The sequence below is a fragment of the Castor canadensis genome, chromosome 2 (genome assembly GCF_047511655.1).
Source record: "Castor canadensis chromosome 2, mCasCan1.hap1v2, whole genome shotgun sequence".
Taxonomy (NCBI): domain Eukaryota; kingdom Metazoa; phylum Chordata; class Mammalia; order Rodentia; family Castoridae; genus Castor; species Castor canadensis.
Window position 1 is genome coordinate 8449107 of NC_133387.1, and position 22346 is coordinate 8471452.

General features: G+C 41.0%; 1 protein-coding gene across 1 annotated transcript in view; it reads right to left on the reverse strand.

The window, feature by feature from the left end:
- Nucleotides 1-22346, reverse strand: part of Cntnap2 (contactin associated protein 2) — a 1948854-nt gene that overhangs the window by 136085 nt on the left and 1790423 nt on the right. The window contains exons 19-20 of the mRNA XM_074061335.1: nt 19104-19340; nt 11510-11643 (exon numbers count right to left, since the gene is read on the reverse strand). Coding sequence (XP_073917436.1) covers nt 11510-11643; nt 19104-19340 — 371 coding nt within the window. The remainder of the gene's footprint in view (nt 1-11509; nt 11644-19103; nt 19341-22346) is intronic.

Sequence of the window (22346 nt, forward strand, 5' to 3'; positions counted from 1 at the left end):
GAAAGATGGGCGGTTATGCGCCTGTCTGTTTAAAGAACTCAGATGAAACTTTCACAGTCTCAGATGAGACTGTGTGCCACGATAGCACTTGCTTCAAGATAAACCTCTTAGTTTGCTTTGACTCTGGAAGTTAGGATTTTATTAACTTACTTGGTCATTTCTTTTAATGCTTGTGTTTTCCTCCATCGAGTTATTTTTTTCTAAGGAGGCTATTGCCTAATTTAGTATGTTGTAGATGAATGTAAATTTCACCATTTGTAGTAGGCTACATATCTTATCTCTTGTTTAGCATGAACACTGTGCATGGTTTGTTTGAAAGGTTTATATCATTTGTTTTACAAAACTGAGATCTTGGTTGTGCATGGTGATACATGTCTATAATCCCAACTATGTGGGAGATGGAGATGGGAGGACTGTGACTTCAGGGTCAGTCCTGGATAAAAAATGAGACCCAGGCTGGAGACTTGGCCCAAGTCGTAAAGTGTAGCCTAACAAGTGCAAAGCCTTGAGTTCAAGCCCTAGAACCACTCAACCCCTCAAAAGCCCAAAAAACAATCCCCAAAACAAACCAAAACAAAAAACCAAAACAAAAGTGAGACTCTATCAGAAAAATAAACTAAAAGCAAAAAGTCTTTGGGGGTGTGGTTCAAGTGGTATAGTGTTTGCATAGCAAGAGCAAGGCCCTGAGTTCAAATCCTGTACCACCAAAACAAAACAAAACAAAACACTGAGATGATATTGATATACTTTCCTTTTCAACACATTTTGTTATCCAGTAATACTGTGTGTAATTGTTAGGTCAGCTTTCTAACTTAGTTTCCTATTAGCCTTCTAGAGGAAGGATTCTCCATGACCAGGCCAGGTGAGCCATGTTCAACTTAAAACCAGGCATAGCAGTATATATACAACATGCAATATTATTTAGCTATAAAGAGGGGTGAAATCCCGTCATTTGTGATGACATGGATGAAACTGGAGGACATCATGTCAACTGAAATAAGCCAGACATGTACTACATGTTTTTCTTCATATGTAAAAATAAAAAAAGTTGACTTGAATGTGAAACAGTGTTATTTGAAGGTGGAGAAGTTGAGGGGAGGGAGAGTGAATAAACAGAGACTGGATTTTATTCGTGTACATCATATGCATGCATTGAAATACCACATCAAAGCTTTTTAATATGCTCAAAGAACATGTGTTAATCAAAAATAAAAACAAAGGACTGGGGGTGTAGCTCAGTGGTAGAGCACATGCTAACCAGGCATGAGGCCCCTGTTCAATCCCCAGCATCCCTTCAAAAAAAATAAGAAAAGATTCTTCCTTAGAAGGATGTAAGATTTAGCATACATCTATTAAGTAAAGGTTGATTATTAAAAAAGTAATTTACATACTACCAAAACCCAAAGCAAAACAAAACAAAAACTACGTGTAGTGCAGTGTTTCTGGTGTGTGGGCTTGAACATCAGGAAGACTTGGGTTTGTGCTTCAACCTTACCCCTTCTTGACTTCTCAGTCTCTGTTTCCATATCTGTAAAGTAGGAAGTAGTTAGTACCTTCCTTGTAAGAGTGTGATTTGCATGAAGTACAGATCACAGAGCATGAAGAGGAGACTGGTGCACAGTGCAACCAAGAATGACTGGTTGTTATTAACACAATTGCACTACTGATGTTGTAACTAGTACCATTGCTATTGTCTTGGTAGGGCTTAGGTTGAGGAGAAATTCCTGGTATCTTTATTAATATTCTCAAGAAAAAAAATTAAGAAAAGAATCTTTATTAGCAGATCAAATAACGTTTGAAAAGCTGCTCTACCAACTCCTTTTTCTAAAGATAGTGATATGTTCTTTAGCCTTCTGATGACAGGTGGCATTCTCTGAGCCACACATAAGTCTAGTCTGTCTTATCATCTTCCAGATTGATTTCATCACCTTTCCTATCTCTGAACAAAGGCAAAGTCAAATAGTTTATCAGAACAAGAATGTTGTTCAGTATCCCCCCCGCTACCTTAGGAAATTCCAGAGAAAGTGTTAACCCCCTAAGACTCTCTTTTATGGAAACCTTGACGTTTCTGAGGCAAGCCAGCAGGAGTGAGCTTAGTTCTCTTGCCTGTTCGTATGACTGCAAAGTGTCCACTAGGAAAGAAGACTGATTTCCTGGGTCCAGAGGAGATTCTGTCCTTTGTGAGTCCTTGGTCATGACGACTCTGCTGAGCTTTTGACTTGTTGTTGCTCTTCTGTGGAACGGGGCTGATAGCACCAGCCGTTCCCAGTTCATTATGCCAAGGGATCAGTGTATAAAAGCATCACACTGTATGAAAGCATATGAGCACTACATACCAGGGTTACGAAGGCCCTCCCGACTGCAGAGGGCTGTTCTTCTGGTTGAGGAGTTCACTTGAAACGCCTTACAGTTGAACACTTCCACATGCAGAAAGCCATGGACCAGTTCTCTCCTGCCCATTGGTACATTACCCTCTACCACTTGAGCCATGCTGAGTCCTTCTGCTTCTAAGATGCTTTTCAGATAAGGTCTCATGCTTTTGCCTGGACTGAACTTGGACTTTAACACTCCTATCTCTGCTTGAGTGGCTGGGACCACAGATGTGCACCACTGCACCTGACCAGGTAAACTTTTTATGGCATCTTCCCCAGGGGTGATCTTTTCTACTCATTGGGTAGAAAGAAGGTTAAGCCTGTGAAGTAGTCACTCTACTAGGATCTTACTTTAACATTATTTTCTTTTTTTGGCACATACATACTTCCATTCCTGCCCATAATAAATGCCCTCCTATGTCCTCACTTGACTCCACATATCAATATGTACCCTTCTTTCAAGACCTTGAAGTTAGAGCACTAAATGACTATCTTTAACTCTGTATTTCTGGGCATTAGTATTAAATTCCTTTTATCAGTCTATTTATATATTGTGTGTGGTTTTCTCCATTAGTTACTGCCAAGCCTCACTAAGTATATCATTGTGTAGAGGAAACTTCTTTCCGACAAGGGACAATGCATTGAAGTGTTAGGTGGGTGAGAAAGGAAGTTATTTGTATTAAGTCTCTGATTTTTTTCTGTTGTTACAGCAGTAACTATAACCCAGTACACAAATTGGTATCTTGAAGTAGAGCATTGATATAACAGAAACCAATTTTAATTGGCTTTGTGGTCAGGTAGCAGGTGGTGGAGAGACGGATATGAAAGGCTAGAAAGATGGAGAGTGATGGTGCATTAGTCCTCCCTTGTCCATGGTTTTGCTTTTCATGGTTTAATTTACCAGGTCAATCAAGGTTCAAAAAATTATCAACTAGAAAATTCCAGAAGTAAATAACTCATAAGTTCATAATCATGTGCCATTCTGAGTAACATGATAAACTGTTGTGCTGTTCACTCAATCCTACCCAGCATGTGAATCATCCCTTGTCCAGTGTATTCACATTTTTTTTTTTTGTGGTACTGGGGTTTGAATTAAGGGCCTATACCTTCAGTCACGCCACCAGCCCTTTTTTGTGACGGGTTTTTTCGAGATGGGGTCTCACAAACTATTTGCCTGTGCTGACTTCGAAACATGATCCTTCTGATCTCTGCCTCCTGAGTAGCTAGGATTACAGGCATGAGCCACCGGTGCCCAGCTCAGTGTATCCACATTTTATGTGCTACCCACTCATTCGTCACTCAGGAGCCCTCTTGGTCATCAGATTGGGTTATCGCATGCTTGTGTTTAATCCTTACATAGTAGCTTACACAATGCTTACGTCATTCATCTCACCACCTAAACATTCATTGTATCATCTAACATCGTCATGAAGAGAATGAGAATAGTAAAGTATTTTGAGAGAGGTGGAGAGACAGAGAGATATATGGAGACCACATTTATACTTTATTACCATATATTGCTATAAGTGTTCTATTTTATTATTAGATATTATTAATCTCTTACTGTGCCTAATTTATAAATTAAACTTTATCATAGGTATGTATGTGTAGGAAAAAATAGTATATATAGGGTTTGGTACTCTCTGGGGTTTCAGAATTCACTAGGAGTCTTGGAGCATCTCTTGTGTGGAGAAACTAGAACCAATTTCACCTCATGTCACCTGCAGGGCAGACTAATTATGACCTGTAGCTTTAGGGAAAGAACTTTGAAAGAGATGAAATAGTAATGGTGTCAGTCACTTCTTGCTGACTATGTCAAAGAAGAGATGAATTCAGGAAAGAATCGACCAGTTTCCAAATATTAGTTGAAAGCAAATAGAGCAAATCCAGACATATAGAACTTTACACAAAAGAGTATGAAATAAAACTGCAAAAAGATTTGAGTGATAAAGGTACAGTAAGATTCCTCAGTTCAGTAGACTGACTTAGCCCTAAGAGTAAGCCCTATCAGTCAGGTGGCCTCAAGGTAGCTACTCTTACCTTGAGAGAGAGAAAGGCATGGGCACCTGCAAGTGATTAGGTTGTATAAGATCCATGTCTAGGAAAGAGCTTAGGGTGTGTTTACAGGCACATGAAACTGACTGGAAACAAATAATTCAGAAGCCAACTCAGGTTTTGGGGAGTTGTATTGGCAAAAAAACTGCAGGTCTGTTCTACCATAGGCTTATGCATATGAAACAATCCGTAGTGTGAATTGTACCTGTAGGAAGTAGAACCTAAAGCTGTAAGGAACCCAGCTGCAATCCTCAGGACTTGATTCAGTGCTGGTCATGACAGATCCCAGACAAGGAAGAGCCTCCCAGAGGGTGAGCCATGGGTCACCATGAGAGTAATGGGCAGATGCCTATCCAGCATGTCTTCATCACTGCTGAAGACCAAAAGACTTTCCTTTTTTTTTTTTTTATAAACTAAAGTCTGTTGATTCACAATATAGAAAAGAAAGAAATGTTCAAGACATAGAGCAAAACACCTGTTAACTGGCAATTCTTTTTTTTTTTTTTCATTTTTCTTTTATTATTCATATGTGCATACAAGGCTTGGTTCATTTCTCCCCCCTGCCCCCACCCCCTACCTTACCACCCACTCCCCCCCCTCCCGCTCCCCCCCCTCAATACCCAGCAGAAACTATTTTGCCCTTATCTCTAATTTTGTTGTAGAGAGAGTATAAGCAATAATAGGAAGGAACAAGGGGTTTTGCTGGTTGAGATAAGGATAGCTATACAGGGCATTGACTCACATTGATTTCCTGTGTGTGGGTGTTACCTTCTAGGTTAATTCTTTTTGATCTAACCTTTTCTCTAGTTCCTGGTCCCCTTTTCCTATTGGCCTCAGTTGCTTTAAGGTATCTGCTTTAGTTTCTCTGCATTAAGGGCAACAAATGCTATGTGATAGACTTTAATTGAGTAAGCCATTGAGATTTTGAGGTTGATTTGTTACACTAATTAGTGTTATTCTAACATTTGTATCTTTCCTTTTATCTGGGCATTTAGCACATACTATTTGTTGATAATGTTTTGAACACGTTTTTAGGGAACAATTTTTGATATTCATATTAATAAATAGCTCAATTAGCAATTGATTCAACTGTTTTTACATAATTTTGTTGAAATTCTGATAATAGCAGGAAAGAAATTATAAACTTTATTTAAAAAAATAGAGTTCAGTGATATTTTTTGAACATTTGTTTTGAAAATTCCTAGTGAAAATAACCAAAGTCATGTTCCTTGTGGTATAATAACCTAGTCACTACTTGTTCCTGAGGACCTAGAGCTAGTTTTTAAGAAAGGTCTTATTTTGCTTGCAGGAAATTTATTAACTTCATCTTGGCAGACATAGGGTGACTCTCCAGCTAGGTGAAAGCCAAAATGACACATCCTTCCCATCTGGTCCATTGATCTTGAGAGAATATGGATTCTGGGTATTTGTGCTACAAATATATCCCTGAACTCTCTGCTAACTTCCATCAAAACTCAAAAATATGTGATAGTTATGGACAGTTATTGGTAAGAACATGGAGTTTACTAATTTTTGTTTTCTAGCTGGTTTTAGTCTTGGATCAGGTCAGAATAGCAGAAAGCTGCTTCATATCCACTCTTGCCCCCCTCATCCTACACCATCCTTTCCCAAACCACTCACTACAGAGTTCTTTGAATATAATTCCATCTTGAAGTTATGCTCAACTTTCCTAAGAAGATGTTGTATCAACAGTCTTGGAAAAACCATATTTCCTGCCGCCATGTTGAAGGCTTTGTCCACTGTTTTTCTCAGGGCCTATTGATACAACAAGATGACAAAGAGCCTTCAACTATCCCTGCATTAAAAAAAGTCAAATATAAAGAACTGTCAAAATCTATAATATTTGGATGGGATGTACATAGGTACGTGTTTTATAATTCTATGGGATTTTGCATATTTTAAGCTATTTTATAGCAACAACGATAATGAAAATATTACTCAATGTCTTACCAGCTAGAGGATCCACTTTCCAAATTTTGTGGCTATCCTTTCAGACATCTTTCTATTCAGTCACAGTCAAGTCCATGTGCACATCTTGAAGCATGACAGACTCAGTTCAACCTATGCTTTTTTGGGGGTGGTGTACTGGGGTTTGGAACTTAGGGCCTCACGCTTGCTAGGCAGGTATTCTACCATGTGAGCCACTCCACCAGCCCTTTTTTTGTGTTGTGTATTTTTGAGATAAACTCTTCAGAACTATTTGCCTGAGCTGGCTTCAAACTGCGATCTTCCTGATCTCTGCCTCCTGAGTAGATAGGATTATAGGTGTGAGCCACTGCCACCTGGCCAACTTATGCATTTGTCATTTATTGCTCTCTAACTTTGGATGGGTCACATCACAGTTTCTGACCTTTAGTTTCAACATCTCTAAAATGGGGATAATAATGGTACATAGTCAGAAGGCTTTTGTGAGGATTAAATGAGAAAGTGTGTGTGACATGCTTAGCACAGTGTCTAGAACACAGGAAACCTCCACACACATGAGCTGTTTTCATGGATGTAATGTCACACACATGGACTATGCTCTGGGCAGTTTTCTGTTAGTATAACCCATGGTATTATAAGAGAGAATGCAATAGTAGGAAAATGTTTAGAGGAAACTAAGAGGAATTGATGCATTTTTATCCTTTCTGGCTGTGCACTTCTGGCTGAAGAAGCTTAGAGTCACTTCTGTGCAAGGGGGTAAGCTATTGTGATCTGAATAACATCTCACTGTTTCCTCCTTGTCGTGGGGCTGTTCTTTTCATGACTTTATTTCCCTATTTCATTCACTTCACTTCCTGTAAACCTCCTTTGAGCCCTGTACAATGAGGTTGGGAGGAGAGAAAGGAGAGAAGTAGAAGGAAAACATTGCAGATGGCAGGCAAGAAGGAAAGAATGCGGAAAACATGCATCACACAGAAATTGTTGGCTGTAATGTTTGATTTTGGATCCCTGCTAATTGGCCTGATTTCTCATTACAGACAGACTCTTTCAGGTGTCTCTGCCTGCTCCAGCTTTGTTTACATTTTGACTGGCATTAAGCCTTAAGCTGTTATCCCTGATGCAACTGTGAGTTTTCATAAATGACGCCACTTGAGGCTTGTCATGGGTTCTCGTTCGCTTTGGTCTCTGGTAACTGTTAGCGCCAGTTCTTCATTATCTATGTGGAGATTGGCCACTTTATTTTTCAGCAGCAAATGTTTCATCCAAGGTCAATTTCTCTCAAGTACTAAGCACCACTTCAGACCGTGTATGCCCAGGGAGTGCAAATTAATTTGATGTTAGCTTTAGCCCAACCCAACTAGGAAAGTAAACCTGATTTTTAAAACACTCTAAACACTGATAAACATCATCTAAATCATATGATATGATGTTTGAGCATGTACAAATGTGCAAAGTTCACCTTAATTCCAAAAGCATCGTATATAGCACTTTTAAACTTAGAAGCAAATTTTAATTAAAATTAATTATCTTTGCCATTATATTTTATTATAACTGGGGGCTACAGGAGAGGTTGAGGAGGTGTACACATTTCATATTTCTGTTTGATTATAAAAATGCAACACATGCTCTTGGAAAATGTGGAAATCCAGAAAACTCCAGGGTAAACAGGGCTATCCCCAATCCCTTTAGCCAGAAGTAATCTCTACGAGCGTTTCATTATAGCTCTTCGCACACATTGCTAAGGTTTTAGAAGTTCTCAACATGGATTTGCAGATTGTTTTAAGAAAAGGACCAGAGAGCTTTAGGGATTCTAAAGGTACCCTAAGAATTACTGCCAGGCTGTGCAGAATTACTCCCTAACTGAGCATAAGTAGAGTCTTTCTGTGGGACCCATTTTCCATGAGGAGGGGTCCTGTCTTTTCTTCCTCCACCATTTTCTACCTTTCCTTCCTTCTTCCCTCAGGGAGGCCAGGGCTTTTGGGGAAGACCCTGGGCTGGGGGAGACTGGGCTGAGAGAGACTGGAGGTCCCCAGACCAGGCTTCCCTGCCATGTTCAAACAAGCTTTCTAAACCCAGCAACTATATTACATCCTAGGATAGGAGATGCAGAGTGGCAGGGTTTCTCAGCACCTGTGGGTGCCATTGCTGTGCAGAATTCCTCCCTGCTGGTCCCTTGCCCATCATCCCTCCCTCCTTTTACAGGAACTGTGCTCTATTCTCTTGAGGGAGACTCCCCAGTTCCTAGGATTTGATGAGGGACTGTTGGTCATTGTCCTCCCCAGCAGGATGAGCACATGGCTAATGTCAAGCCAAGCAGAGATTTTCTGGGGGCTTAAAATGAGAATCAAGAAGGTAGGACCCTATGTAGAAGGAGCCTGCAGTACAGGTAGTTAGCCCAGGTCTCTCAGAGAGCTAAGGAAGGAAGGATGGAGTAGGTTGGCAAGGAGGGGGAGGAAGGTGCAGGGAGAGAGCGAGTGAGAGAGAGAGAGAGAGAGAGAGAGAGAGAGAGAGAAAGAGAGAGAAAGAGATAGAGAGAAAGAGAGAGAGAGAGCAAAAGAGAGAGAGAAAGAGAAAGAGAGAGAGACAGAGAGAGAGAAACTGGCTCAACAGTATTCTGATCCACAGCTTTAATCTTCCAGGTTTCCTGGATTCTTTTCACAAGTTTTGGTTTTCTCTTTTGTCCTTCCCTTCCCTTTCCTTTTTCTTTCCTTTCCTCTCTCCTTTCCTTCCTTTCTTTCATTTTCTTTTTTGTGGTATTGAGGTTTGAACTCTGGACCTTGTAATTGCTAGGCAAGAGTTCTATTTTACTCATGCTCCCAGCTCTTTTTTGCTTTAGTTATTTTTTTGGATAGGGTCCTGTGTTTCCCCAGAGCTGTCCTTGGAATACAACTCTATCTTCACTTCCTGAGTAGCAGGGGTTTACAGGCATGTGCCACGGTGCTTGGCGCCCAGTTTTCTTTCTGAATTTCTACAATTCTTTGATTTTCCTCTAGGAATTTTACTCAAACAAATTAGTTCCTAACTGATTTTTTTTTTTTTTGGTCATTTTCACCCAAAAGAAGCCAGAGCAACAGAACCAGACCTCCTGGCCTCCTGACTCTCTGGATCCTCTTCTGTTCTCTGGCCTTCAGTCATGGAGCTCTTGGACTATGCCTCAAAAGCCCAAGCTCATAAACCGTCCAGCCCAGTGCCTTTCTCAAGGCCACTGTCTCATCCATTGTGGCAGAGAGTGAGGTCAACCTGATAAAATGCTAGGGCCATGGGGGTGTCCTCTGTTATACTGTCTCTAATGACCGTTGCCCAGCTCTGCTTAACTTTGAACATTATTTTACAATGGAGAACAGCAAGATGAGTCACTTTCTTTAAAAGAGGTGACAGATTGGGTGTTTAGAATAATTTAGAATAATCTAATTAAATGTGAATGAATACATTCTCCATAAAATGGCACAAAACCACTTCTTTCCTGGACTTGTGGGTTTTTCTGAATAAAGCTCAAGCCATGGTTAGAGATGACCTTGGTCTGTTCAACAAACAAGTGATGTGCCAGGTCCTAGGCTCAGAGAGTAAGTTGGTCACAATGAGATAACCCTACTTATGCCATGTTTGATAGATGGCAGAACAAGCTGGAACAGCACGCTGTCACTTTTCCCAAGGAAGACTTCCCCTAAAAATGCCCTCTAGTTGGGCACTGGTGGCTCATGCCTGTAATCCCAGCTATTCAGGAGGCAGAGATCAGGAGGATCATGGTTCAAAGCCAGCCCAGGCAAATAGTTCGCCAGACCCTAACTTGAAAAAGCCCATCATAAAAAAGGGCTGGTAGAGTGACTCAAGGTGTGGGCCCTGTGTTCAAACTCCAGTACTGGGGAAAAAAAATGCCCTCTAGCATTTACTGCTAAAGGTCATGTGCAAACTCCACATCAAGTTATGAATTTGACAGCCACCAGTGCTCAGAGGAGACAGGGCTTGGTGCCTTTTCTTTGCAGTGCAAACTTCCCCAGTAGCCAGCCGAATTGGAATGAGGTCTGAGAGGCTGCTGAGTCCCTGCCAGCAGTGCTCCAATTCCTGACAAAACAGCGTCCTCCTGCTGTTCTTTGTCCTGACAGGTATCTATTTTGAACTCCTTCTAGAGAATGCAGTGACAGCTCCCTCCTTGATCTTTTGGCTTCATTCCCGGGGAGACCTCCTCATGTCATGTTTTATTCATGGTGTCTCCCTGACTGGTTTTTTCATTGTAAAAATTGGTGGTAGGGGTAGGGACAATAAAAGAACCTGAAATAAAACTTGAATGTTGTAATAAAACCATCCCTTTGTATACTGAAAACCTCTAGCTAGAGTCAGAGATTTTGGGGAAAGACTACACTTTGAGGATTTTTAAGGCAAAGCCTCCACAGAGGAAAAAAAAAATGTAGTAGTTCAGATAAACCAAAATAACCTTTGCTGAGAAACACAATAAACTTCAGACATCTGAGACCATGGCCAGGAAAGACGATGCAGTGGTTGAACATAGTAGCCTGATAGATACTGGAATAATAGATAGTTCTAAAAGCAGGAAAGCCACAAAGAAAGTACAGAGGAAATATTTATTCTGCATCTTCCTAAACATTGCTTTATCATTAACTTCGTCATTGCCTTTTCTGTAAGAATTGAAGACGACCCTCCATACCTATGGCTTTTGCATTGCTGGATTCAACCGATCACTGATTGAGAATATTTGAAAATAAAATTGCATCTGTACTCAGCACACAGAGACATTTTTCCTTATCATTATTCATCAAATAATACAGTATAGCAACTGTTTACATGGCATTTACATTGTATTAGGTATTGTAAGTAATCTCAACATGACTTACGGTAGACTGTGTATAGAGTCTATGAAAATACCGTGCCATATATAAGGTACATAAGTGTCCTCAGATTTTGATATCCACGGGATCCTGGAGCTAATCCTCCATGTATACCAAGGGACAACTCTATGTATCTTTTTACTTCACTGAACACTTACAGTAAAAGTTGTAAGTATTCTAGCTGCCCCAACTTCCCAATAGAAAACCAACGAATGGCCAAGTATTACCAGGCATAAAGAGTGTAACATTACATTACTGCTGCATATGTAATTTATATGTGCTCATGCATACCTTGAGAATTATGGTCTTCTCATGACGGGTGATGTTGACACTGTGGGGTTGTCCATTGACCATGTTCCTGTGGTCTACGTCAATATTGTATGGCTCTCTTGTGCCTCCCAGGTTGTACCGAATCTGTAAGCTTCCTATATTAGAAAAAGAAAAGAAACCCAATAATTTCTTTTCAATGTCACTCCTCCCCACTCCTGCAGCTTAGGTTTTGATCACACTCTGCTCCTTCCACTGATGTCCATTGATAACACTCCAGTTTTAGATTTAGACTTATTACCCAGAAACCTACTGATCCAGAAGGGTTAACAGCATCAAGCTTACACGTATCTGCAATCTGCCAGCAATGAATCTCCAATGACCATTGTCACAAAGTTGAAGCAGCAAATGTTATAAATGTATCAAGTTGGGGTCATGCCTGGGATTAAAGAATGAAAACATACACAATATAGTTCTGTGGAGATGCCTGAAGCCCCCAGGAGAAACTATGTGAAATAAAAAATAAATGCATACTGCAGGGATGGCTTTACTCCATCAGTAAATTGTGACATTAGGCATATAAAAGAATCATGAGCATCCAATATTAAAAAATAAAGAAAATTTGCAAAAGATTAATACTGGGATTTTGGGTGGCCTCACTGAGACCAAGAAAACAATAGCAATGAATTTTCTTGTAGGTCAGAGACTAACCAAATGCAAATGAAAGGAAAAGATAGATGCCCCCCAGTTCCCCTGAGATGCCCCCCTCTCCAATGACAGTTCACTTTGCCTCCTTAATTTTTTCTTTTTTTTCCTTGCTTCTCAGCAATTATAAATAATATTCAAAAAGGCAAATAGCACATTTTAGATCCTGCTTTTAGTTAATTGGCCTAGCAAACATAACTTTTATCTTGTATTTATGATTTTTAAAAGACATACATTTTTGATATCCCTTTTTATTCAAATTGGAATTTTCAAACTGTTCATAGCACTTGATACTCAGCTTAAATGTGGGGTCAACAATCTCAAGCAAGAGTTTGACCAACTGTACATCACCTAAGGAATTTTCTGACATCTTTTTCATTCTACTTCTTGAGGAACAAAACCGATATTCTGATTTTAAGTTTTAAGATAAAACATGATACTCAAGACTGAGAAAGTAACCGACATGAATAAATATAAAAGAAAGTCATAGGAAAGTCCACCATTGAGAGAGATCTACTCTAAACAGTTGGGCAGTCCTCCTATCAGACATTTCCCATGTGCACACACATGTGCAGAAATAAATGCACTGCCTTTGCACATGCTCATTGTGCATTAGGCATTCTAGCATTGCATATGTCGTTCAAAATGTAACACCATGTTCTTGGAGTTGAGACAAACATTTGTGAAGATAATCAGAAATTAATTGTATATCCTATTTTTGCTTTCTGAACAAAATTCAACAAACCTTCATTCACTATTTTTGACTTTCACACTAGCATTTTAATTTAGGTTTATTTTGCTTATAGAATTTCTACCAAGCATTTTGTTATTTTTGTTTCTTAAATGTATCAGAATTCACCCATTCTTCTCCATCTCAGAAGCCACATTACTGCCATCAGAGATGTGTCCAGTGTCTTCCCTACCCACCATGACTCTCTACTTGCATTTCCATCTTTTGATTTCACCATGGCTGTTGTAGCTGGGGTCATGATGACTTCTGGAGAGACAGGACACAGAATCCAAGTTCTACACTTGGCTTCCAGAAAACACTCCTTGGTGTTTTCCTTCTTGATCTTTTTTCCTCATTTATGGACACCTTACTCTTGCAGCCCCCAAGGCTCATTCCTTCACCATCGTTTCTTCTGCACTCATGTAAAAGGCTTGCCTCCACGGTGAGCCTTTTCAGTGTTAGGTTTTGATTAAAGTGCTTGAACAGCACACCCCAAGTTTGTATACCTGTCAGACTTCTCTCTTGAACCCTGACTCATTCCATAAACTACAGCATTTCTGTTTGGATGTCTTATAGACACCTTAAGAATAACATATACATCATAACATTGATGTTCTACCCCAGAAAATCCTCCATCACAGTTTTGTGCATTTTGGTTAATGGCCACTTTGTGCTTCCAGTAATTCTTGCCAAAAGCCTTAGGCTTCCTAATATTTTTTGTATATTTTGTATGCTATCTGTCAGAAAACATTCTGACATACCTACAAATAGATCCCAAATCTTATTGCTTTTCCTCACTACCATTCCTACTCCCGGACCACATCACCATCATCTTTTGCCTGGATTATTTCAGTAACCTTCTACATGGAGTTCCTTGCTGCTGCTCCTACCCTATCTTCCCCTAACCCCAATCTTTCCTCTGCCCCTCACACACCATTTCCATATGATGGTTCAAGTGACCCTTTGCTCACAATGCTCTAATGCCTTCTTATCAATCAGAGGAAAAAAAGCAAGGTCCTTACAATGCCTCCCCAACCTTATCAGGCTTCCTCCATCCTCTCTCACCTAATTCTTCATTTTTCTCCTCCTGGCTCACCCCTTACCAATCTACATTGGCCTCCTTCCTGCCTCAGGACCCTTGTACTTGAGGTTCTGTTTAGGATGTTCAATTCCAAGTTATCTGCATGGCTGACCCTTCACTCATTCAGATATTTGCTCTTAGGTCATCTTCTCAATGATGATTTCAGTGACTGTCCCAACAAAAGTGGAATATACCCACTCCATTTCCTTGGCTAGGCCCTCCCTTCTCTGTCTTGCATTTTTCCTGTATCAGTTCTTACCATACTATAGATTGCACTTAATTAATTTGCTTGTCTGTCTTCTCTTGTTCAAATGCAAGCTCCATGAGAACAAGAATTTTTGTCTATATTCCTTATGACTTTATAGCCCCTGCTTTGAAGGGTGTCTGCTCCACAGTAGGTGCTTAATGAATATTTGTTGAATAAATTTATGAATGGTTTCCTTGCATTCGTGCTCTTTTCTCAATGTTTCTTTGCAAAGCAGAGAGATCTTTTCAAGATGCATAATTGATTATCTCACTGGTTCATTTAAAATCCTTCAAAGCCTTCTGGTTGCTCACAGGATGAAGACATACATTCTTAACGTATCCATGATGCCCTGTCTGCTTGCTACTTTTTATTCAAATTATGTCACTCTCCCTCTTGCTTTTAACATACACGCTACCTTGGATGTCTCCCATTCTTTAGAAAATCCTATTCTCCTTTTACTTCAGGGTCTTGGAAGACAGTGCTCCCTACCCCTGAATGGTTTCTCTCCCCACCCCTCAGTGCTCCCTTGAGTTTTCTCTTTTCCTTGATAGCATTAAAAAAAATCATGCTTGCAAATGAAGATGATTAGGTCAATGTCTGGCAACATGCGGAAAAAAACAAGTTGATTTTGTTATGTTTTTCTTTTTAATTCTTGGACATCTATAATGACAAATACATAGTGGTAGTGTTTCGTCATTCACGTACTCATTTCTTTAGAACACATTTAGAACACTCATTTCTTTAATGAGTGGGCTGTCTGTCTGGTTACAAGTGAGAATCCACTTTTAATGCAACAACCATCCTTGATCTCCAAGCATGGGCCAGGTGCAGGGCATGGATCTGGGGATACAAGGACAAGTAAGAGAATGGTCTGCACCACTGAGGGCTGGAGGCCAGAGGACCTAGTGGCTATGCAAAACCTGGACACATCCTCCTTACTTTCTCTTTGTCACAGATCCTGTTAGGCTCTCTCGCTCTGTCACAATCAGCATTAAGTTGTTTTCATTATTTTCTCTCTTTTCTGGCTTTTTTGGGTTTTGCAAATATGATTTAAAATTCCCATAAGTTCTCCACTTTAATGGTAACAGAAATTATTTGCTTTGAGAAGAAAAAGATGAGCTGGAACTTTAAATTTATATATAGTGATGATCTGTAAACAATAATGGTGATATTCTTGAATAACAACATTTAACTGATGTATTTTATCCCTTTGAAATAATAGCAGAAAGGGATCACTAAATGATGGCAGGGAGATTGTTGCTATTTACCCATTAAGGTAAAATATTATTTAAATAGAGAGCTACTTCATTTCTTCTATCTCATGTTCATCTCCCGAGTGAATTAAAGCAGTTAGAAGGGACCACTCTTTCATCAGCTGCAGCACATAAAGTGCTTAAGAGATTTATACTCTCCTGGATGTCATCAGCAAACACTTATAGGGCACCTACTGTAGGCAGGAGATGGAGGGCTAGGACCATTTCATCTCTCTGGGAAGACGGGGCATATTTATAACAGAGATAGATAACAATACGGTACATTAAATGCCAAACAAATGACATTGAAAATAAATGTAATTAGAGTTTAAAGCCAGGAGAAGTCATTGAGAGGAGGTGAGGCTTTGTCTAGGCCTAAGGTGAAAGGCAGGTATAGACACAGGAGGAAGGTGGAAGGTGTTCAGGTTAGGGACACAGAATGCTTGTTAGCCAAGCCACAGAATGCTTGGCTAGCATGAGTTTCTTGAAAATGAAGAGTAGCAGATAAAGAGTAGGTGACAAAATGTAGATTGTGTCAGTGGACTTGCCAGAGTCCACTCATCTATTGTTAGTCCTCATCTATTCTCATTGCATGTGTACACTATGTAGCACCTTCTTTTTATTTCTTTTGCAGTACTGGGTTTTGAACTCAGGGCTTCATGCTTGCTAGGTAGGTGCTTCGCCACTTAAGCCACACTGGCAGCCCACTATGTAGCACCTTAGATTCAATAACTTGATTCGCATGATAGTCCAGTGAGGGAGGCACTTTTACCTATCAGGAAACTGAGGCATGGAGCAGCTGATTGTTCAAGGGAAAAGACAGAAGCAGAATTTAAACCCACATAGTCTGGGCTTTTCCTCATGAGGTTATTGGGTCTTGATTGGAAGGTCATGGGAGTGGGGATTGCTCCTGTTTTACTCTGTGGGGCACCATTAAGTATTTACCATGGGTGTTATACAATATCACGACTTTACAATACCCATATGAAAGAGGGCCACTCTGGCTGTGGTAGAAAGGGTGAGGCAGAAGCAACCAGAAGCAGAGAGATAGATGGGGGCTGAATCCCCAGTGACATGCTATGCCCCAGTGAGTGATAGGGTGTGAGGGGTGTGACTCCCCACCATCTGGGAGTCAGAGAGCTGGAGTCTCTGGTAGGAGTCTCCAAATACAACCCCTTTCCTTTACCAACAGATCGTTCGGCTGTAGGGACAGTATAAACAACATCGGGAAGCACTGAATTATAGGATGTTGCCTTGTACAGTAGCAGTGGGGAACAAAAGGTCACAATGAAAGTAGAATCTAGAGGACTTCCTTGCCTGGATGGCCCACAGGAGTGGAAAGGCGGGAGTATTCATGAACCGAAATGCAAGTGTCGGAGAGGTGGTCAGAAGAAGGAGAACCTGAGGGATGCCAGTTCTGGGGAACAGTGACAAGAGCTTTCAACATGTGAAGTGTGGATGGCAGGATATTTAGTTAAGACTTTCTAGTTTTTCAGTTTAGTTTCTTTTTTTTTCCTGGTATTTTGTCATCGACAGACCTGATTGATGTTTTTCCCTGAATGAATTTCTCAAATTTACTTGTAACTTTAAATTTCAATTAATATAAACAAATACAATATGTAGAATGTGAAAAGCCTAAATTTCTACCAGCAGTTTGAGAATGGACTTGTGACAATGAGAAAGAAACTGGCCAGCTCTGCTTTCCAAATGCATTGAGCATGTTCCTGAGATGCCTGAGATGGAGGCAGACATTGGAGGTCAGGTACCTGGTGTGCATGAACCCCAGCTTTGCTCTTTACCAGCTGAGCCTGCAAGCCACTTAACCTCCATGTAGTAAGGGATAAGAATAGCACCTACCTCTTAGCGTTCTGTGGCTCATAGGAATCAATGCACCTCAGACACTTAGGACAGTGCTGAGCACAAGTGAGGTGAGCACCACTAATCAGTAGTCATTTCTACAGAATCCACTCATCAAAGCCTTGCATACAACTTGAGCAGTTGTGGGTGTAGGCAGTGAGAATGTAGTCACCGAATATGGCTGGGCCAAATCTTAATGTGGCAGTGATCGAGAAGGATGCATGCTCACCCAATTCTTCACATGGGAAGTCACAGGGCTATCTGCCTGCATGGAGGCTGGTACATGCAAATTAAATAATCCGTTGAACTTGGTCTAGGAGAAATAAACTTCTGAAGAGCAGGGGTTACCTGCTTTTCCACCATGCACTTATACTTTCTGATTTTAGTTACTATTTTTGATTAGAAAAGTGACACATGCTCAACATGAGCATCTGATATACACAGAAGAGTATGACCTGAGAGAATCAAATCATCCACCATCCAGTCAAACACTTGGTGTTCACACTATTGCTTTTGATTTTCGTCCATATTTGTTTTACAGAACTAAGTTGATATGATAGGTTCAAGTCTGTATCTTGCTTTCCTTTTTTGTAGTTTACATAAAATTTCCCTATATCATTATTCTTCATAAATACTATTTTAATGGATACATATTATTCCATGAGATGGTGGGCCTTTTCTTTTTAAACTATTTTAATTCTATGTTTTTTTTCCCAATTTTTATTTCATGAACAACAGGATGGTAAACATGTTCATGCTGAAATCATGTCTGATTTTTGGCTTCTTTTCTTTAGGAATAATTTCTGAAAGGGAAAAATTCTAGGAAATATATTTCTCTCTTATTTTTAAACTAACAGTGCTTTGCCCAAGAGAGGGAGTTTAAACTTTTACACTATTTTTGGCTTCTATGGAAGAAAATATTGATCTTTAAGATGCTAAAGCATTGGAATAGTCATTGAAGAACTGGATCATGGGAGAGCTCATACAATCTCTATTAGAAGTGTGATAGAGAAAAATCTTTCCCTTCATACGCTTAAAATATTTTTATTCATCAACAGTGATCTTCCTAAAACTTTAACCATGTGTGAATTCAAGTTTTCAGAGAGGAAATGGATTCCTCCAAGGGCAGCATATTCATACACTTTAGGCCTGGCTAGACTCCTCTCAGAGGTCATTGTTGAAGGTCAAAGACCATTTGCATATCCTTACCAGGATCCTCACTGGCTCATTGCAACTGATGGATCAAAATGGCCCTGGAAATTTTATAGTGAAAATGGACCTCTGCTTTCAGCAACACTTGTTTCAGGGATTTATTTTGTGCATGTAAAATTCTGAGCGGGTTTAGGCTGGAAACATCTTTGATTTACTATTTCTATCAAAAGTTCATGTGTTCTATTGGAATCTACAGATACACTATTGTAAATCAGGATAATTCACTGACTGATAGGAAGTTAATTTCACTACTTCAAAGCTCATCCCTATTTAGTACAGTGGTGAACAAAAAATAATCATTATACCTATGAAACCATCTCATATTCATGTCATAGTGTTCTCAAACTTGACATACTTCATCAGTATTAGTACTGTAACAAGTTGTTTTCCTGATTTTAATACAGAGAAATGAGGTTCAAAGAAGTTAGCTGACTTGCTGAGTGTTCTATGGGGATAAGAAGAGGCCAAGAACAGACTCTTTCTAGCACATTCTGTCTGCTAAGTGGTGGAAGGCAAGACATCCTTGTCCTCACCGGTGGGTTTGACAAGCACTGCCAGGAAGTCCGTGGTGAGGGAGCTGACGTAGAGGAGGATGCAGGGCGCCTTGGTGGTGCTGAAGCTGAAGTGGATCTGCTCCTGGGCCAGGTCAGGGACCAAGTGCTGCTGGTCTGCAGAATTCTCCGCCCTGCTGCCCGAGTCTCTGGCACTGACTGTGGGCACCTGGAAGTTGTACCGCAGCCACACGCCCTCTTCAAAAAACGCACCCACATCTGTTGGAAAGGAAAGACAAAATTGAAAAGTGAGGAGAGGTTTGATCCGATACTGGCAATATTTTGCAGATGGGTGGACTGTTGACTTCACAATGGCCTTGAGGGCAGACGCTGGACCCAGGAAGGGGGTTGATCAGGTTGAGTCAACTTCTGTGCAGGTGGATGCTATTTCATGAACACAAATACTCCATCAAAAGAAAAAAACCATGTAACAGAGTATGAAAATATGTAAAATTAAAAACTAGTAAAAAACTAAGAAACTTTTATCATGTATAGTACTCAGACCCAATAGTTAACTTTTTGGTTGAAGAGCTATGCTGAAAATAAAGGTAGAATTATCACATAGCTCCTTGATTGAAGGAACCCATAAGGTGTATCCTCTTTGGAATTAGATTTGATTTGGATCTTCATGTAGGAAAAAACTTTGATAAGTCCTAAGCCTGGTAAGCTGTATGGAAGAGTTTCAAATCACAAGGTGGGAACTTAGACTTGGGTTCAAATTCAACTCTGTGGTTAGTTAGCTATGTGGCCTTAGGATAATTGTAAAACCGATTTTGCTAGGCCTAAGTATTTCATCTTGGAGGTAGAGATTAATTAGCATCCAGTAAATAGTACCTATAGTTATTATTGTTGTTCTTGAGAAATTAGAAGAAATGGCCCTAACCTTTCCTGCATCAGCCTGTTCCTATAGCTTAATCAGTGCTAATTAGTGTTTAATCACTTTCTGGCAGACAAGTTCCTGCTGTAGATTCCCCACTGTCTGCCCACCAATGTTCTGAGATCATCCCTAACTCACTGTGAGAAGCTGGGCCACCCTCTGAAGACACCATTGATCTTCAAGTTACTGTTGCATGGCCCTCTACACATGTTTTCTGAAAGTACTTCTCAAACTTCTCACCCAGGGAACCCATTATTCTTACACCACTCGACACCCCACTACATTAACACTAAGCAGAATACATTTTGCAAAAACACTGCTCTATGTTATAATTAATAGGATAGGATGGTTTTTAGTGGGAGTCTTCATCTGGGAATTGTGATATTGATTCTTGCTGAAAAAATCTACACAGAGCAGTGGAGTCAGGTGCTTGGGATGGACTCTCGGCCTTGTCAAAAGTCAGCTGTGGCGACTTGGGTCAAGGGCTTAAAACTCTCCTGCTCCAGTTTTCAGAGAAGGAGGCGTGGATGTGAGGATTAAATAAACCATGTATAACACTGAGCTGAGTGGCTGGAATATATTTGTGCTCAGTGAAGATTAGCTAAGTGTTATGTCAGATGAGATTGGGCACTTTCAGGGTGGGATGGCCATAGATGTCAACTACTGCTCAAAGTCAGCTTACTGTTATCTGCCAAGGTAGAATGCTCTTCCTACTCCTTACCTGTGTCACTGCACATGTGGTACTCCAGTAGCAATACATGTGGCACTGCTATGGACTCCGCTCAGTGTTTCTCACTGAGTTGTGACGAAGAGCTCAGAGGATTATCAGTTCTTTGCTATGGGTAGTACTATTTGTCTCTAGGACTTTTGTAAGTGTGTGTGTGTGTGTGTGTGTGTGTAGTCATTAAAATGATTCGAGGGATGCAAATGTTATCTAGTGGGCAGGGATAAGGACAGCAGAATTTCCTGCAAACTGGGTGCTTTCTTACACAGTTAAAAGTTGTCCTGCTCAAAATCCCAAAGGTGTCCTGGTTGGGAAACACAGGCTTGAACATGTACCTAGTCCATGCTAGTTGCTGCATGCTTACTAGAATGTGAAGATGAGCAAATGTGGTCCCTGTCTGCGGGGACATTTCTGTATGGCAGTGCAGTGTGCATGAGGGGAGACCCATCAGCCGCTGACCGCGGTGGGTGTTATCGTGCTCACTCGTGGGTACGGGATGAGAACCCTGTCTAACTGCTTGGATTAGCTTGCCGTTCTTTCAGCAAACATCTACTGAGCACGAACTATGTCACAGTCCTTGCCCTTGATCCAGAGAAGGGTTTAGACAAACATGATTAGGATGTAACCACTGTACCCAGAATCAGGTGTATTTAGGAGTCTCTGGAACAGAGGGGCATCAGCTCTGAGTCTGGGGCAAAGGAAGACTTTCTGTTCCTAAAGACGTGGAGGTTGGGATCCAAAGAACTAGCGGTAACAGTCTTGCAAAAGTGGGTAACTGAGGTGAGCCTTCCAGGTGAGGAGCAGGGTACAAAGCCAGTAGCTGCTGAGAGAGCCTGCAGGCTGATAGCACACCACTGCCACGAAACCCATGCGCTCCTTCTGCGCCAGTCATTCCTTCAAGACTTCTGAGGCTCCCAGCCCATCTTAGGCTGGCTTTGGGGATAATGACTTCTCTCAGGAGTTCCGAGTCTCTGGAACAGATAGACACTTCTAGGATGGTCCTCTGGACTCACGTCTAGCAGAGCAGAGAAGCAGGGCAGGGGTTCACTTTACCACAGAGAGCTTCTACCAGAGAACATGGGGGTTATCCTTGGGGCCACATGGGAGAGAAGAGGTGGGACTTGGAAGATGAGAGGAAGGGAGGTCAGAGGATTCAACCAAATCAGAGGCCAGCAGATAGTGAATCTGTATAGGCAAAAGCCAACACACCAGGCACTTGAGATTCAAGACTGAAAGCATGGAACGTGGTCTAGGGATGGAGGGGTCTGGGCAGCAGAGGCCGATCCAGCAGGGAAGCCACCAAGGCCCAGAGGCACCTGAGTTGCAGGTGCAGTGTGTCCCCTTAGACACCCTGAGCTTCCAGGGGCCTGGCTCTCCCCAGGTATTCCACTCCCAGAGCCAGAACTGGAGTGAGAAAATGAGCAGAATGGAGTCCTTGATATGGCTCAGACCACCTGTGAGGGGCCTATTAAAATCCTGGTCCTCAGGCCTGGTCCTCACTTAGCTCAGAAGTTCTGACTCAGAAGGGCTTGACAATCAGCTCCCTGATGGCACCCACACAGTGTCTGAGACCCTTGGAGTCAAATATGAGGCAGGAGCAGGTAGGCCAGGGTCACCCTGCCAG